The 18,298-nt window shown below is 46.0% G+C and overlaps 1 protein-coding gene across 1 annotated transcript; it reads right to left on the bottom strand.

Annotated features, from left to right (window-relative positions):
• On the bottom strand, window positions 1–18,069 carry prrc2a (proline-rich coiled-coil 2A). Its single transcript, XM_030064389.1, is given in 18 exon segments — window positions 1–216; window positions 219–3,229; window positions 3,580–3,802; window positions 4,157–4,493; window positions 4,949–5,241; window positions 5,548–6,094; window positions 6,346–6,438; window positions 6,647–6,836; window positions 7,027–7,132; window positions 8,683–8,834; window positions 9,070–9,158; window positions 9,726–9,976; window positions 10,406–10,549; window positions 10,662–10,743; window positions 10,977–11,073; window positions 12,906–13,083; window positions 15,289–15,440; window positions 17,949–18,069. Coding segments are annotated over 17 exon segments (5,991 nt in total). The 5' UTR covers window positions 15,404–15,440; window positions 17,949–18,069; the 3' UTR covers window positions 1–133.
• Window positions 18,070–18,298: the final 229 nt, after the last annotated feature.

Here is an 18,298-nt window from a genome sequence, read left to right as displayed (position 1 = left end):
TACTGTACAATGTGCTAATATGTTAAGGGATGAGAACAGATAAGGGATGAGAAAATGATCAAGAGGAATAAAGATGTAAGAAGGTGGGTTTAAATGGGTGTGGGGTTCATCTGAAATGTTCAGAAATCTTCCATCACTTCCTATTTTTTGGTGAGGGCCAGTTTCCTCGCCTCTCTCCACGGTTGCCACCTCCATTACCAGCACCGCCGGCGCCCCACCAGGCGGGCCTCGAGGGCCTCTTCCTCCGCCTCCTCCTCCTGCACTTCCAGCATTGACCCTCCGGTTCTGACGCTCCATTCCAGGCCGCTGGCTAGAGAAACTTCGTTTGTTTGCTGACGACTCTTTCCCTGCCATCTCACGCTCTACCACTCCTCCTCCACCGCTACCCCCTCCTCCCCTCCCTAGGTGGTGATGATGGTGAGAAGAATAGGACTTTCCTCCGCCTCCTCCTCCCTCTCTCTCTCGGAACTCTGTGAAGTCACTGCTCTCAGAGGCCGTCTCCCACTCCTCGTTGGCCTGGTCCGAGTTCTGGTTGGAGAAGTCAGGGGACTTCGCTCCATGATTGTGGTGGTGCTGGGAGTGGGTCTGCCCAGGGTTGCCCTGGTTGTAGTGGTGGTGGTGGTGGCTGTTTGTATTGCCAAGATGCCCACCACCACTGCTGCTGTTGTTGTTACTGTTGGCTGTTAGTGTGGCATTGTGGTTAGCATTTGGGGCATTACCTGTGATGGGGGCAGAGATGGGGGCACCATCATTGTCCTGAACTGAATTCAGGGAGGGAGAGGAGGGTCGTCCTCCTCCAATGACCCCAACTCCTCCATTGATGCGTGCTGCATTCTCTCGTTCCTTCAGCCTCCGGAAGCGTGGCGGCTTGTCCTGCTGGTGCTGGGAACGCCCATGGCGGCGACGTCTAGGAGGTCGCTCAAATCCACTGGGATGGAACCCTCGGCCACTGGAGAGCGGGAGCGCGTTGGGTCCTCCAGAGTTTGATGTGGAGTTGGCTGAAGACTGCTGGGTCACAACCCCTCCATTCTCAGTGGAACCTTGAGTAGAGGGAGCAGCAGTAGGTAAAGAGGACTGAGGGGCATTGGCCCCTTGACTCTGGGCTTGGCTTCCATCAGCTGCCTTGTCCTTCTTCTCCCCACCGTTTCCTCCACGGCCCGTGTCCTTGGGCCCGGAGGACTGAGGTGGGGCCTGCTGCTTCCGGGCTGATGCTGAAGATTTGGAAGACAAGCCGTGTGAGGCTGAACTGGCTCCAACCCTGTGCCCTCCAGCCATTCCTCCTGCACTACCACTGCTCCTGTAGATACTTCCTCCTCCACTGCCTCCACCCCTTCCCCTTCTGGAGGGTACGCCCCTGGGGGTGAAGACACGGGCCTGGGAACCTCTGGCTGGTGCAGATGAAACACTGCTGCTGCCAGTGGTGGCGGCATTATCAGAGCCATTCTTGGTGTTGGGTTTCCGGGTGTCCTCCTTGTCCGAGTGACCAAGATCACTGCCACCACTCTCACTGCCAGTCTCTGAGCCCCTCTGCCTCCTCCTCTTCGGTATCTCTTCATACTCTGAGCCCTCGCTACGGGTTTCACTACGGTTTCTGGCACGTGCTGGGTTGTGTTGGGACCGGTCCTGACCATGTCTGCCACCAGCCCCTTCACCCTTGAACTCCTGGTGGTAGCCACTGGCAGCAGATGAGCGGTAGTCTCTGCCGCTCCTGCCGCCCACTCTGCCCCGACTGCCACCACTAGGCCCAGCACTGGCCGTGTAGGTGCCCCTGTAACCACGACCACGACCGTAGAACTCTCCCCCTCTTCCACGGCTGGCTCTGCTGCCTCTGGCAGAGACTCCATGGTGGTAGGAAGTGTTGCCTCCTCTCTCAGAGGAGCGGTCCCGTTCCCTCCTGGAGGAAGAGCCTGAAAATCCTGATGAAGTGGTGTCTGCATCTTTAGGACCTCTGCCTAACCCGCCACCTCCTCCTCCTGAGGACCGTTCTTTTCCTCCATTCCTGGGCTTAGCTGTCTGGGCTGGATCATCTTTGCCAGATGGAGCTGTTGCATTCTGGGATATGGCAGAGGCTTCCTGCTTCGTGGAGGGGAGCTGGCCACCATCTTGCTCTTTATCTTTACCAGGGCCTGAACCCACTTTCTCTCCTCCATCAGCTTCCCCACCCTCTCTTTTCATTTCCTTCAGTACTGGCTTTTTAATTGGGCCTGCCCTCTTGTTAGGATTGCTGCCTCCTGTTTGGCTGGAGGGCTTGTGGTCTGTTGTGTTGGAGGAGTCCTCCCCTCCACGGGTGTTGTTCCCACCTACTCCTGCATTGTTGGCCCTCCTGCCATGTGAAGAGGCCACCCCTGTATTGCTGCTGCCAGGCCGTGGGCCCCACTGGGTTTCTGTCTTGTGTTCCCGTCCCCCTCTTTGGTTAGATTTGGGTTGGGGATGCTGCTGCTGCTGATGAGGCTGAGCATGGCTGCCATGTTGAGAGGAAGGTGGACCAGTGGTCAAGGAGGAATGGGGAGCATAAGCTGGACCTGTTTTCTCCTGTTTCACATGGCTGCTACTGCCAACATTACCACTGCTGGCTCTTTCACCAACACTGTGCCCAACGCCAGCCTCAGTCTCCCTCTGAGCTGGGTGGTGATGCATGGTGACTTTGCCACTTCCATCTTCCCTAGCAGAGGAAGAGGAGGAGGAGGAAGAGCAGGACGATGAGAGAGAGGGCTGGTGAAGTGGGGGAGAGGGGTCACCCTTCTTAGTGGGGGCCTCACCACCTCTCTCACGACCATTCTCAGACTTGTGGGGGTGAAGAGGGAAGTGAGGCTGGTGGGGGTGGTGGCTGTGATGGTGGTGAAGGTGAGAGTTGCTCTCAATGGGAGAGAGATCTGCCCGACCATTGCGATCATAGTGGGGGTGTGGGGCTCCCCATATCTGGCCCTGTTGGGACCCCCGGGGAGGCCCCTCATCCTGTTGTGTGAAGCTGTGCTGCTGGCTGCCCCTCTCACCACCCCTCTGCTGCTGCTGTTGCTGCTGGTGGGGGGGCATCCTTGCACCCTGGTCAGGGAAGTTGCTGTAGTTGCCACGCCCACCCATATAGTGATGGGGGTGGTGGCTGCCTCCCTGAGCCCCCACTTGGGTTCCCACTGGTGGTGGGGTCTGATTTGAGGACCCAGAGCTGGAGCTGGGTTGCTGGATTGGGCCCAGTCCACCTTCTCGCATGCGATGTGGAGGGGTGTCACTCCTGTGATAAGGACAATGGAAATAATCATAAAGTAATTTAATATAATAGTAAGTAATATTGGAGCCTAGATATACGTTATAAGGATATGTTCTCAGCATAACCATTTTGTTAAAAGAATATCCAGGGGGTATAAATAATTTCAAATGTGTTTCTTGATGCAACACATACAAAGGATGTGATCAAGTAAACACAAAAGGGAAAGAAAAAAAAAGGAAATAAAAGAACAAAGGAAAAACAACTTAAAATCACCATTAGGACTAAATAGGAGTTATCCAAAGGGACTAATCTACTGAACACCTGTGACATCTAAAAATTAAATCTCCCTCTACAACTGACTCCTATATCCATACCTGGGCCCCTTGGCCACATCGTCCTCTTCCATCACCTGCTTCTGCCTCAGAGGGGAAGTAAGCCCACGGCCCTCTCCTCCCCCAGGGAACACCTCTGGCCCCCAAGCCAGCTTTGGATCCATAGGCGGGGTCCCACGATGAGGGTGCCCTGGATGCTGTTGCTGCCTGTCAAAGGGGTCTGAACCAGAGCCACCTGAATCAGACCGCTCACGCCCCATAAGCCCTGTGACAAGAAAGGATTTATTCAGAGACAGAAAAACACAAAAGAACACCAATGTTTGACGGGAACTGTATCACATATTTTAACAAAACTTTTAACATTATATTGCATTTACAATAAATTGTACAATATACTGTTGAACCAAAATCCAAAATTGCTAAGAAAGAATGAACATGGCATATCCAGTCATGGACCAGATTCAAACTGATGATTCCATAGCCACCATAGTGGCCCACCATTTGATTAGCTTTCTGTGATTCTGCTATATCATACCATTATTATTTGGACACAATGATCTTCCATTAATCTCTTCTAATCACTCAACAGACACTAACAGACAATAATATGTTCACTCACCAGAAGGATGCATGCCGGCAGAGTAATAGTCCATGGGTGGGGGGCGGCCTTGCATCATGCGAGGGTCCATGTACGGCATCATCATCCAGCGTGGGTCAAAGTTCATTGGCAGAGGTGGGGGTCGACCCATACTGCTGGGCTGATACAGAGGCCCACCCTGCTTGGGTCCAGGTCCAGGCTGGGGTGTAGAACCTGGGGAGGGACCCTGTGGAACCTGTGGCTGGGGTGGCAGCTGGCTCTGGGATGCTTGGCTGTGCTGTTGCTGCTGCTGCTGTTGTTGCTGCTGCTGCTGCTGCTGCTGTTGCTGCCACTGCTGCTGCTGCTTCAGGAGCTGCTCCTAAAGACAAACAAAGGAAAAGGAGAAAATAACATTTAGGATGTATTACAAACAAAAATGTAAAGACTAATTGTTGCAGTTAACAAAGAATTAATGCCAGTGCTGGTAGGTGAGTAGCTTCCCAAGAAAATTAGGGTGCTGATGAATGCTGACAGATTTTTGCCCCAAATCAGACTCTTTTACAACAATATCACAAATATTGCCTTTGAGTACAATATTTCAAAAATGTTTCTGTAATTGTTTTCAATTATTTATAATCAATTTTTTGTTATCAGTTTTAGAATCAATAATCAATATCACAATACTGTGTCAATGCTAATTCTCCTTGGTCAACAGCCAACTACATGGGCTCCCTGACTTTGTGTATGGCACAAAAAACACAAACATATATGGCATGTGAAAGCCACACAAGTGCAACCTTGACATCAATAATATACACAAACACAAAACCTGACCTGTTGCTGTCTCTGAAAACGTGGTGGAAGAGACTTCTGGTACTTTGAGTATCCCTGGCCAGGGGGACCACTGGCTTGACGACCTGCACCCCCTCCCATATTCTCAATCTTTACAGTGTCCACTGCTCCCCCTCCTCCTCCTCCTCCTCCTCCTCCTCCACCACCACCACCACCTCCTCCAGTACGGAGGTGAGCACTGCCGAGGGCCTCTTCCTTACTCTCTACTGGTAAAGGTGCCTCGAGAGGGGGCTGCTGTGGTTGGGGCACAGGAGGCTGAGGACACTGCTGTGCATCTGAGGAAAGGAAAGGAAGAAAGTGTACCAATATTTCAGACTGTTTGTGAAGGGAGGTGTAATGCACTCAAAATTGAGAACAACTTACTGAGACAACAGTCATGATATTTCAAGTACAAGGAGTGAATACAAATGCAGAGATACGGGGCTGAATCAGGGGGCTTTGATCAAGATATGGTAGCTTTATTGTATATGCACAGCTCAGCACACCAAAGATAGAGAAAGCTGAATGACATAAGTCAGTCATATCAACAATCAAAATGATTCGGATCAGTCACCATTGTTGACAGTGCAAGACAAACTTACCTGCACTAGAGTCATAGCTGCTGTTGCTGTTAGCGCGTTGCCTGTCACTGGTTCCAGAGCCTGACCCTGACTGGACAGCCAGTGGTGGGGGCTCTTCAGGGTCCACACAAGGGGACGGGGGCTGACTGACATTGGGGGAGGAGGCTGAGGCTGACAGAGATGGACTGGGGCTGCCTGCTGTGGCAGCCGTAGAGTTCCCGTCAAGGCTGGGGGCTTTACTATTGCCCCCACCTGTACTGCTGCCCTGTTGCTGTTGCTGCTTCTCATCCAGCCTCTTCAGCTTCTCCGCACAGGCGGCACGCCTCTCCTCCTCCATCCTACGTTCCTCCTCCTCGCGGCGCCGGCGGGCACGTTCCACAGCAGCAGAGATCTCAGAGGAGGACTGCTTCCTGCGCTGACGCCAAGTTTCATCCTCATCCTCCCCTTGGGCCCCGGGTGCCAGCAGACCAGCCTGGGGAGGAGGGGTGGGGCCTCCCGCTGCTGGCTGATGTTGAGAGGGCCCAGCCTTCCCAGGGGCTAGAGAGGCACCCTGGTTATGAGGCCGGTCCTGAGTAGATTGTGTTAAAAACAAATATAAGGTTCCATTAAAAATAACCAACCCTTTTGATAGCAATGCTATGCCAATGTATTTCTGTCAGGAAAAATGCACAACAAATGATTACAACAACTGTGATAATAATCACATGGAAAAAAACAAACGTCTTTTCTAGAGATGAACTAGTATATAAAAGGTCTATGGGCGGTGGATGAAAGAATGACAGTAATGGCTTATCTATGAGGCCCTATCCATATATCTACCTGTCGGTAATAGGAGTAGGGCCCTTGTCCAAGGAGCGGCCCAGGTGGGGGGGAGGGCTGCTCCCGGGGCCCACCCAGTCCAGGCCTGCGCCCCTGTATACAGGTAGACACAGTTAGCCAAGCTCCACCACAATAAACTACACTGGCAAAACACACATGCACTCCCATCTCTGCCCTCAAATAAATCTTTGCGCTTCTGTAAGGAACGGCTCGCAATTTATGTCATGTTTAGAATTCTCATCTTTTCACAACTTTAGCATGGCCTGTCTGGACAACACCTAGCTCCTGTTAAGCATGTTACCTGGTAGTTGGATGTTGCCCCCTGGCTGCCCCAACCACTGCCTCCCTCCTCGGCCCATCCTGGCTTGCTGGAGGGTGGTGTGGGCCCATCATCAGTACTTGTGGGAGGGGTGCGGCGGGTGTCCCCACTGCTGTCTGAGGCTCGAGAGCGAGAGGTCACAGAGGGGCCATCCTGGGATCTCTGCTGCTCCCTAATAAAGAAAACAAGGTAAACCTCTCAATACATCATGTTTTGCTTTTTAAAAAGGATGTCTTGACTACAGATATTGTTTGGAAAATTACAGTCACTGTTAACAGTAAACGTAAATTTGATTTGACAAAAAATAGTCCAATCTTTATCACTTGATCATAATCTTCATTTGTATATACATGGTTATATACCGTGAGCCATTTTTGCTCTCTCCGCTCCTATCCTCGTCACCCTCTTCTTCTCCTTCATCATCACTGAACTTCAACTTGGCGGAGTAATCAATCTCCTCATGTGCCCCTGTTAAAAAGCAGAAACAATAAACATAAGTTATAAATTTTAACAACTGCAATCACTGCACAAAAAACCCCAATATACATTAAAGCTGCACCAAGCAATTTCTGATGACTATTGGGTACTGAGAGCTCAAACTACATTTGTAAACACAGTGTCAGTCCTACTTCCAGGTACATGGTAGATTGCTTGTACAAAAAGGTAGGGTGAAAGATTGTGTTTTTGGGATGGAAATGAGGAATACATTTCACTCCACTTGTTACACACACAATTTACACACTGAGCTATTCCTTTAAAAAGTGCTATGCTACTTGCATAATAGTGGACTTACAGAGCTGTCTTGCCATTTTGACAAAGCGCTCAAGGATGTTTTTGGTTCATGTGTACATGCATAGCAGGCGTACTGCTGTCATAAGCCATTTCCAATTTGCAGAGCTTACAGAACGCCATACCATTGGGTCGCTGTCTTTAATACTTGCTCACTTAAAATGACTGTCGTCGAGGTGTTTTAGCTGCAACTTGTTCTCCTGGGAATCAATGCTTTGACCAGGTGATGTGTCAACACACATTATGCAAATTGACATATTTCCATAATCGGTCACGTTTCGTTGATTATGTCGATGAGTTGTTTCAGCCCTACTCTCAAAAGGCTCTGGTGAGTTGTAGACTACTTTGAATGAACTTCTTCTGTCAGCACAGTGCTGATTGCAGCACCAGAGGAAATTTGAATGCGTTTATCTGCAGAATGTGTGGTTTCAGAGAATTTTTGGATAAAGTGGCACGTGGTTGAAGAGGAGTTCAAAGGGGGAGCATATTCTTGGGCCGCTAAAGGAATTTAGAAAACTCTAAACAACCAATAACAACTTTATGTAACTTTTATGGTGGAAAGAAGACCCACAGTGATAGCTCTCACATTGCAAGGCATCATTTTACTGTAAAAAAAAAAAATGCGTGTCTTATTGGTTAATGTAGCTTTAATAACTGCATGGGACACTGAGCAATGCAACTTCATTATGTCTTCCTACCCACTCTGATAAACCTGATCCTCTACCCCCCCCTTTCATCAACTGAATAGATCTATGCCATGCCTGGAACCTCTCTCCTGGGCTCAGTAGGAAACATGATAAGTACAACATATCTGAATGCACTGGAAAGCATTAACCTCACTAGCTACTACTATATCATCACCACCTAAATCATTTAGGAGCTTAAGCACTAAAACATTGTGCACTGCATTCAGCTTTGCAATATATAGGTATTTTAGAGTCCTTCTTCATTGAGAAAAATGAACAGGGTGAGACTGTCACTGCCTTGCACAAAAAAATGAAGATTTCACAGGTGCTATGTAGAGCTTTACTAGAGTATATTAGAGCTATACTAGAGTAGAGCTAGCTGTAGGCGCTGCAAGTGCACAATCAACATTCTGTACTAGAGCAAGCACATGATAAATTTTTTGCACTTCATCTAAATGTCAGGTGATCAAAAAAAAAAAAAAAAAAAAAAATCAATCTACATGCAAAGATTAGCCATTTATCTGTGCATGCATATGTTCTCACCTGCCCAACCCTCATCTCCATCATGGTCCAGCTCATCCAGCTCCTTCAGGTCATCCTGCTTCAGGATGGAGGGGCGCTTCACAACCTCTCCACCTCCACCACGAGGACTACCCTGAGGCCTTCCATCAGGACCACCCTGACCACGAGGGAACCTATGGGAGAGAAAGATGGTTCTCAGTCAGAAATATGAAGATACATGAAAAAACAAACAAAAAAGGCAGGGAAAGACTGCATTTGAAAAGAGAATTCAATTAGATATTAATTTAAGTGGTGATCCCTAAAACCCTACACAACCATGATAAAACATATCTATTCATTCATTTGCATTCAATGCACTGTGTGTCACAATACTTTGATTGTATCAGAGAGAAATGCAAGGCAATTTACCTGGGGGCAGGCCCCTCCCCAGGTGGTGGGTACCTGTAGGGCCCCTGGGGGCCATAGGGGGGTGGGAAAGGCAGATAGGGAGGGTACATCTAGGAGAGAAAGTGAGAGAAGTTTAAATAACGTTCTGATACCACTGTGTCCATGTCACCCCCACCAAAATTACATTTAGTGAGAGCATTCTACAGAAGGGATACAAAACACACCAAAAGTCACGTTGATAATGTGTCACCAACCCAGCCATTTACTATGAAAGTAATGTAATTATAATTTCAAGCAGTTTCAAGCACTTTCGAAAATCCAAGCACCTTTGAAACCTTGACAATACCACATTAAAGGTGAAGCAGACTGACAGTCTGGCACCAAGCTGATGCAACCTAACCCTACTGTAACTGCCTGAGCAACTCCTCTGCTGAGTCAGACATTCATTTAGATTAAGTAAAAACTGAATAAAAATCATCATGAAGGGCAGTGCTTGCTAATATTACACTGTGCAGGCCATCTGTGCACAACTGTTAATAGTATTTAGCCCTAAATGATATCTATGGATGCACTGCACTGCAGGAAGTCCTACAGCTACAGAAAATGACACCTTGATGAAGTTAAAGCAAGAAGAATAGATAAGTTTGGAAGACAGAAAAGTGAGGAGGAAAACTTACGAAGGGAGGCATGATCCCCCGGTATGGGGGGAACCCAGGCCCCACGGGTGGCTGGGGCAGGGGCAGGGCGGGGCTGCCTGCTGGGGGGTTCCTAGGTGGCCCATGGGACTGGGGGTTCTGAGGGGGTAACTGGCCTGCCCCAGCCGCCCCCTCCATCACCATAACCCCGCCACTGCCACCCTCTGCTACCCCCTCCCCGGACAGGGTGGGTGCCAGGGCACGGCCCCCACCGTCCCGCCAACTTGTAACGTCTGAGCAGAGAGGGGAAGAAAGAACACAATAATGAAGTTTATGAATCTTAATGGAATGGGCTCAGAGATGTGACCTGATTGCTTTACATGCATAAAATATCCATATCACTTAATGTTAGATAACCTCTGTAGTACTTCATCCTCTAGTTGGATTACCTTTTTAGCACGTGTTTTTTTATGTCTTTGTTATTAATTTTTTGCATTGTCAAGCACAGTGCACTGCAAACCTTGGAACAAAAAACACAAACCTAACGAGTGCAAATTCTCGAGAGTCCTACGGCACATTTGTGATGATGATGATGATGATGGTGGTGAAGAGACCCAATCAACTTTTGAACACTATGATAGCACTTTGATTGGGAAAATAGGAGTCAAGTGTCTCACTGTAGCTGAGTTGATTATCTACTAGACAGACTGATAGATACTCACTCTGGGGGCGGAGGCTTGGTCCGGGCCCATACCACTGATCTGCAGTGCCCTGTTCTCTGCCAGCTCTGTCCTGGTCGCCAGCCGCCTGCAGGGTGGGAAATTCCTCGCGAGAGAATGGCGACGGTTGGTTTGATCCCTTTCCACCTACGCAAAAAGTATCAATACTAGGTGATGCCATTCACAGAGAGCAACATGTAACATGTGAGATGCTCATTCTAAAGAAATGCACTGGAAGAACAAAAAAGGAAAAACCCACCATCCCCTTGTGTTCCAAGTGTAACACTGGCCTGTGCCCAGGACCTTGCCCCTGCGGCCTGGGCTGAAGCTGGCGCTAGAGCCTGACAGGGACACACACAAAAAACAAAATCCAAATTACATGTCAGCAGACATACAATACATAGCATAGAAATTAGAACACTCATAAAGCCACCTTCATCAAAAAAGAAGCAAATATGTGAGGCACTGAGGTGCTGAGTTATGAGACACAAGTCTGATTAAGTTACATAATAGAAAACAATGCAGTGTGATTCTGCATCCATAATTTGTTATTTGTTCCTGTAACTGTCAGTACCTCTGGAGCTGGCGGGGTTCTCGGGCGGGTCGATGCAGGCATCTGTGAAACCACAGGCTGCTGCGATTCCGGCTGCGGTGCTGACAATACATCGGTACTGAGAGAAAAAATAAAGTGTAAAATAGAGGAGACAGACAAGAGGGAGGAGAGAGTGATTAGATCAGTGTTTCTAACAGTCAAGTCGAGACCCCACTGAATACTGTACAACATCAGTAAAAAGAGTCAATTACATCAAAACAGGTGTGAAGGATCAGGCTATTTAAAAAACCCTTGAAATGAACTCTTATTTTCTTTATTTTATCTAGTTCCTGTTGAAACAGGATGTCTGGGTGGGACATTGTGCAGGAAGGGATCATTCACAAGTTGAAACCAAAAGGAGAGAAACACAATTTTATTAGAAGGAACAGGTGGATGAGAGAGGATGTTTAAAGATTTGTGAAGATTTTACTGGCTGAAATTTTAATTCACACCCACTAGTGTAGGATAATGTCACCATTAAAGATATTCTGTTTTACAGGAAGTAGAAGTCATGTTAGGTCATTTCATGTGGATTTGAACTAATAGATTTTAACCCCAGCTTGTTGGAAGCTTATATCAAACTCTGCCACATTTTACAGTTTTGGGAGAGAAGCAGCCTCCCCTGCCCAGCAGTTGCTGCTGCAGTATAGCCGTTGTGAAGAGACTGTTTTCCCGTGACATCCTGCTAGCTGCACTGGGACAGAGGCAGTGAAAACGCATGTCTGTTGAGCATTGCCGAGGCGCGGAAACGTATACAGTGACATAATGACATGGCTCTTTAGCCAGCTCTAGCCCATGGAAAAGCAAACCGGTTCTTAGATGGTTCGCAAGGTTGAACCAACTTCAAACTGGCACTGGCATAAGCCCCAAATTAGCACTAGGTTCTTGTGGTGGAGAGTAGGTGTAAGACACATTGCAAACGCACACTAAAACAAGCAATGTTGTGAATGTTTATGAATGCTCTTGTATTTTCTAACATTGACCAATTATGCAAACTAATGTCAGATGCACCACATCATAATGTAACAGAACTTCCAGCAGTAATAAATACAATCATGCATATTTGTTTTTCCACATCATATACTTTATCCATAGTTTACATTTTTTTGCTGATCCTGCCATTGAGTAATCTTCTCATCTTCACTCTCAAATCACACCTGCTTACTGCCTATAGGTTTGGAGCATATCAATTGAGAAGAAATGGAGAAGAAAGCTGCTACCCAAAAGTGTCAGAACATAAATAAAAATAAGGTCTACAGATTCTTAATTACAAAAGTTGACTGATCAGTTGGGAATAGGTGTGGTTTTAAATATTACTAGCTAATTAGAAAGATTGTGTGGGTGGACAAGAAGCCTAACTCTCCTTTGCAGCAATTCACTACATGTTTACAATCAGGTAGACAAACTCATTAAACTACGCAATAACTCAGATCAGTATGTATGATGGAATGGTGACATTAGAATGTGCAAGAGATGACATACATGGCTATTACAGCCAAACCCCCCCTGGCTGGCTACTCCATATCGTTGTGGAGAGACCTGTCTTTGTGTCCTACTCCATTTACATAGAATACAGCGTAGAACACAGCACTGAGAGACAGGAAAATATCACTGTTGGGTTTCCATTCGCCCATAATTAACATTTTTTTACTGGTTATACACTCCAGCAAATAAAAAGTGTAACACTGGGGTTCTTTACACCCTGTGTATAAAACTCGAAATACGTTTCTATCTCCACTTATGACTAACTGAAGATGACTCTTCAAAAGAAAAATTTCAAAAAGTACATTTTCCCATATAATAATGTTGAAACAGCATCAGCAAAAGAACTACTTAAAACACTTTTCTACAATCAGCTGGAACAGAAACACATACATGTTTTTGAGATGTCTAGGGGAAGTAATTTCTTACCTCTTTGGGTCTGCTGGTTCCTGCTTGCTTGCCCATCCTGTGCCGTCTTTGGGAACGAGCGAGACGTTGGGGTCGTTGCCTTTGTTCTCTGCCTTCAGACTGGGCAGGTTGGCAGGGGGTGGCATACGCCGCGCAGAGGCAACTTTACCAAGAGACTGCAGGCCATGGCGGGGGGGAACTGATATGAAGCAGAAAGGGAGGTAATTAAGATGGTCATTAGCACAGAGAAAGACCACTGACTTGACATCAGCGAAAACCACTGGGAGAAAGGAAGGACCAATGGACAGAAATGGTGGTCGCTGCTAACTTTGCTTGATATACAATTAACAAACCACACGATCCAACAGGGCCAAGCTACAGTTTCAATCAGATGGTTCTAATAAACATGGATTGTGAAAAAGTTACTGATGAAGTAACGATTTAAAAAAGCTTCAATCTCACTTCACCTAGAGCTGATAGATGAGTATTAATGTTTCAGATGCATGTAAATGCTTCCTCTGGTTTCAGTGCTATAACCCTTCTGAAATGTGAATCTGTGATGAATATCAATCCCTTATTTGTTTCTGGAGGCTGAGAGAAACCACAGCAGAACATGGCTTCGCTATGTAGGAGGGGGAATTGTGTATTTTGAAAATGGGGACAGCTGCTTAGATCTGGTGGGGAGCTCCTGAATAAAACATAGACTGGGGACTCTGCAGTTAAGTCAAACTGTGTCCACAAGTGAGCCTCTGTCTCGGCTCAGTCTCAATGGCTCAGAGGCTTGGTTGACATGGCAAGAAAGGCACAGGAGCCATTCACCCTTCAAGTTATGCACAATTTCTCTATACCTCTCTATTTGGTTATAGCAGTTTGACACACTAGTGCACTGATCAGAAAGGTGTAAAGGCCTACAAAGAACTGAGTTGGAACTGATTCAATTAAATATCAGTACTGAGTACTGACACTGATATAATTCATTCATTGGATATTGAACTGATGCTACTGATCGACATACCAGTCTAGACTGATGTTTCAGACAGTCTGATGTTTTCATGAATTACATATATGTAATGATCCAATTTAAGCCCACAGCCAAAATGCTGGAGCACATAGTTAGTAACTAAACAGTATTAAAAATATATCCTGTTGTCCCTATATTTTTTTGTCCATCAGAATTCTATGGGTTAGATGTACAGGCAACGCTTGCCCTGGACCATTAGGGGCTTTTTAGACAGGTGGCGAAAAGTGCATGCGGCTCTGTGCTGCCGCTCAGCTGTACTCACTACGTCCCATGTGAAGGGATTTAAATTACATCAGGCTGACCTGCAAATCTGCGTGTTGTAACCACACCAATGACCACAGCACTTCAGCAGAAAAATACCACAAACAGTATGTTCCCTAAAAATGTCTAAAATGTATATAAAAAAAAAAACATACAAATTTGCCTACTAGCAAAGTAAACATTGTAGCTGACTGTGGGTTATGGGTAAGCGACCCATGAAACAGCAGTTGGAGATCAGTTTACTTTTGTTATTGGAGTAACAGCAGCAAGAGAGCAGGGGTACATCCCATGCTGGCTTCCAGATCTGAGTCTGGTCAGTTTCATCATTTGATGGTAGAGACACAACATAACACACCTTGTGTCCGCTGACTGTTCATCTGGGTGAGTGATTTCTCCATTGCCCCATCAAAAGTTTAGGACAAGCCAACTTTACTCAAGGAGGTAGGCGGGTGGACATGTGCATGCACAAGCACAGGTGCGACTTTTGTAAAAAGTTGCTTCCAAATCCCACTACACCTGCCCGCGATACTCGCCCCATATCGCTCATCTGCTCGCCTCTCATTGAAAATGAACAATTATTATTAATAAGAGTAATAATGAAAGAAGAACGAGCTCTGGTGTTAGTAGATGTCCAAAATCAGGTAGTGGATCAGAACTGATCTGATACCTGATTGGACTGGTGCATCTCTAATAAATAAGACATCCCAGATCTTTGAAAACAACAACAGCATCAGCAAAACCAGGGTGGCAACTCGCTGAGGAATACAGCATATTATCCACTTCCTGCACTGGCAAAAAGCACAACAGCCATTAGAGAGACACTAAGCTAATGCATCAAACTTGGTACTGGCCAACAGATAATTCCAAATGTGACCAAAGCTGATCTGTTTCTTCAGGCTACACCTGATAAATTAACACTGGTCTTATACAATTACAATCAGCAGCAAAAAATAAAATAATAAATAAAAATCCAGCAAAAAAAATAATTAATTAACAAGGCAAAGCATCTAATTGTGAAATCGAATTCCCTGGGTTATGAGCAGAGACAGTAAGGCAAATTCACTAGATTTGATGTATGACATAAAAAGAATTCTTGGATATGAGGAATATCAATGTACTCACCAACAGGCTTTTGTGCTTCAAGGCTCTTTCCTTTGTATGTATCAAACAGGTTGAGAGACGCATACTTGGTTTTGCCATCCTTCCCCTTTGCAGTTTGCCCAGAGCGCTCTGACATTGCGCTGTCCGCTCATTGAGTATGGTGAGCCCTGAGACTGAGAGAGAGCAGGTCATTTGACACCAGGTATACAGGGAAAGTGAGAGTAACATTTCTTCTGCGGCCAAACAATTTGGGGGAGGGGGGGGGGTCCTAAATGCAGATTCCATTGGATGTGTGGGGTGTGTTTGATATGATTTAGCAAATAAGACTCAGACTTGGTACAGTGCATGACTGCACACCTCATCACAGGAAACACTGTACTAACTAAGAAAAAAAGCAGAACCATGGTTGCCATGGTGACACATTAGAAATGATATTCTTCTATGCCTTGCCTTGAAAAAAAGGGTTGCCTCCATGGCAACTGCCAGGCCTTTTGCCTGAACCCATTTTACTGCACATCAATAAAAACACACTGGGCTGACATCTGTCCAATTCAGAATGATTTGGCTATATCCTGTGGGTTCAACTGCCTCCCACCCCACCCATCTCCCATTAGGCATAATTACTGAGGACAGATGATTCTCCTAAGATTCTTATGCAACACAAACCATTAGTCATTTCATTTACTGGCATTTTGAAGTGGTGAAATTAATGTAAACCAATCCAAATGCTTCATAACCAAAGGAACAATATTAGAGCTATAAATAGGCTTTTGAGCAATGGTGCCGAGTATTGTGTCACCTTGTTTCGCATCGCAATAGCCTGTCTATATCAACATTTCAATAATTGGATAAGCTGAAATATTTAATGATATCACATGACATAACTGCTTTGTCAGTCTTGGGCACACCTGATAAACAAGTCTATAGAACAGACAGCTGCAATGAGGCTCATAACAGGAACAAGATAAACAATAATGGCGTAGCCATATGGATTCAAATTGATAGATATGCAATCACCAATGCTACCACAAACAGCTCTGAACTCTCAAAGGAAAGAAAACCTATTATTGCGCACTAAACCTTGTAAATAAACAGTGTATAATGTTTGTGATTCATACATCACACCCCTACGCGGTCACTAAAGACAAATACACGAAGCAACAATCTGTTTTACACAACGACTACCGAGCAGCACTGCGCCGCGTCTCAATAGCCCGATGAGATTAGAAAATTAGGTCGTGGGATGGCTGGCCAGCTACATGTTGTATGGGGATTAACGGGGCAGCAACGTTAGCAAGCCATTACTGCAATACACCACAAAGGGGCCTTGTAAAGCCATAGCTAACGACAAGCACTGCACACTGATATAACATCACGCTTTGTAAATACACACCGGTAGTGCTGCAACTAAACAGTTCTTTTACGAAGAAATAAGTGATCATATTAAATGTTTAGTGGTGATGTTACTGACATAAACCACTATCTGTTGATTGTCGCCACCACATTAGCCAGTCTTCTTACACTGCTAACTAGCTTGCTAATACAGGGCCTCGATATTCACGTTGGGAGGGGGACTGCGATGTTTCATAATGCATTTTGAATGCCTTGCGGTAACGTTAGCTTATGGCCGTAGATCCCAGCGAGCTGTTGGTTTTTGTATCACGTTGACATGGCAATCGGGCCTTAACAGAATGCAGTGTTGATAATATACCACAAACAATAAGCGTGAGACAACACAGAAAAATGTTTTTTTGGGAGAACAAAACAAAATGGCGGTGGAGACAGGCCCGATGCATATTACATAGACCGGCTGAGTAACGTTAGCTATAAGCCAGCTGGACAATCTTAATGTTTTACCGAGCACAACATACACACAAGCTGAGACTCATCGTGTTGGCCTGTGAAAAGTGGCATCTAATAAATACAAGCTCTTGCAGTACTAAACCAGTTTCGATATTGCACGGCAGGACCAGTTTAGCTGGTGCTCAAACACTGCATCTTATATCCTCCAAGCAAACAACCTGCTACCGGCTAACTTATTAAAGTTAGCTTGCGTATACGTCGGCTTAGCCACCGTCGGCTACAAATTAAGCCACTAGCCACAACCACCACTTACTGATATGACTAGAAACACCATTTACTCCACACATGTGCACACATAATTGAATTTAATTTTCGGACATGACGACATGGCGCAACATAGGAAACCAGTTAGCCAGGCTAGGCTAACGTCGCCTCAGCAGCCGACTAACTTAGCTAACGTTAGCTAACAACAACCAAGGAACAGCTCATTTCCAACAAATGGGACCGATACCCACAAAACCTCTTGCAGGCTACAGTGCGTGTTGTCTTAAAGCCAGCAGTTCTCACTTTCGCTCCACATAACGTAACGGAATAATAATTTACATGAAACATGCAATATTTGCCAGCCACTGACCTGGTCTTGTCCCGACTTGTCTCGAGGTTGTATCGCAGAATAATGAGGTTAGCTAACGTTATGCTATCGCGTAGCTTTCTAGCAAGTGACCTAGCTAGCTGAGCAACGTTAACGTCGTTAGCTAGCCCGACCTCGAAGATTTTCTAGCGCTTTGGCGATGCAGAAGCCCGGACTAGATTTGGATTTACATGCTACACATTCGAAGAAATTAGAAGTTGGGAAGTGTCTGTGTGAAACGGCTTACTTGTACTCCTCTTCTTTTTCCACAAAACAAATGAAAAAGAAAAAAAGAAAAGTGTTACAGTGGGCTCGATCCGTCTCCTAAAGAGCCGTCAACGGCTACTGGGCAATTCCGTGAGATGGGAGCCGTTTGGGACATCGAGGGAGGAAAATGCAAAACGAATACAGATTGTTTACCTCTTAACGTGTCTTCAGTGTGACAATTTATTATATGGTCAGTTCTTCAAAATGTTTTTCAATGTATACATTTAAAAAAAAAAAAAAAAAAAACACGGCTGGAACGCTAACATAAAAACCCACATATTATTATAAATGAATTTAATAGGTTTCATCGCTCATTGCAGCTGGGCTGAA

Source organism: Myripristis murdjan, chromosome 11 (genome assembly GCF_902150065.1).
Source record: "Myripristis murdjan chromosome 11, fMyrMur1.1, whole genome shotgun sequence".
Taxonomy (NCBI): Eukaryota; Metazoa; Chordata; class Actinopteri; order Holocentriformes; family Holocentridae; genus Myripristis; species Myripristis murdjan.
Note: the sequence above shows the minus strand (reverse complement) of the source record. Positions and strands in the feature narration are given on the sequence as shown.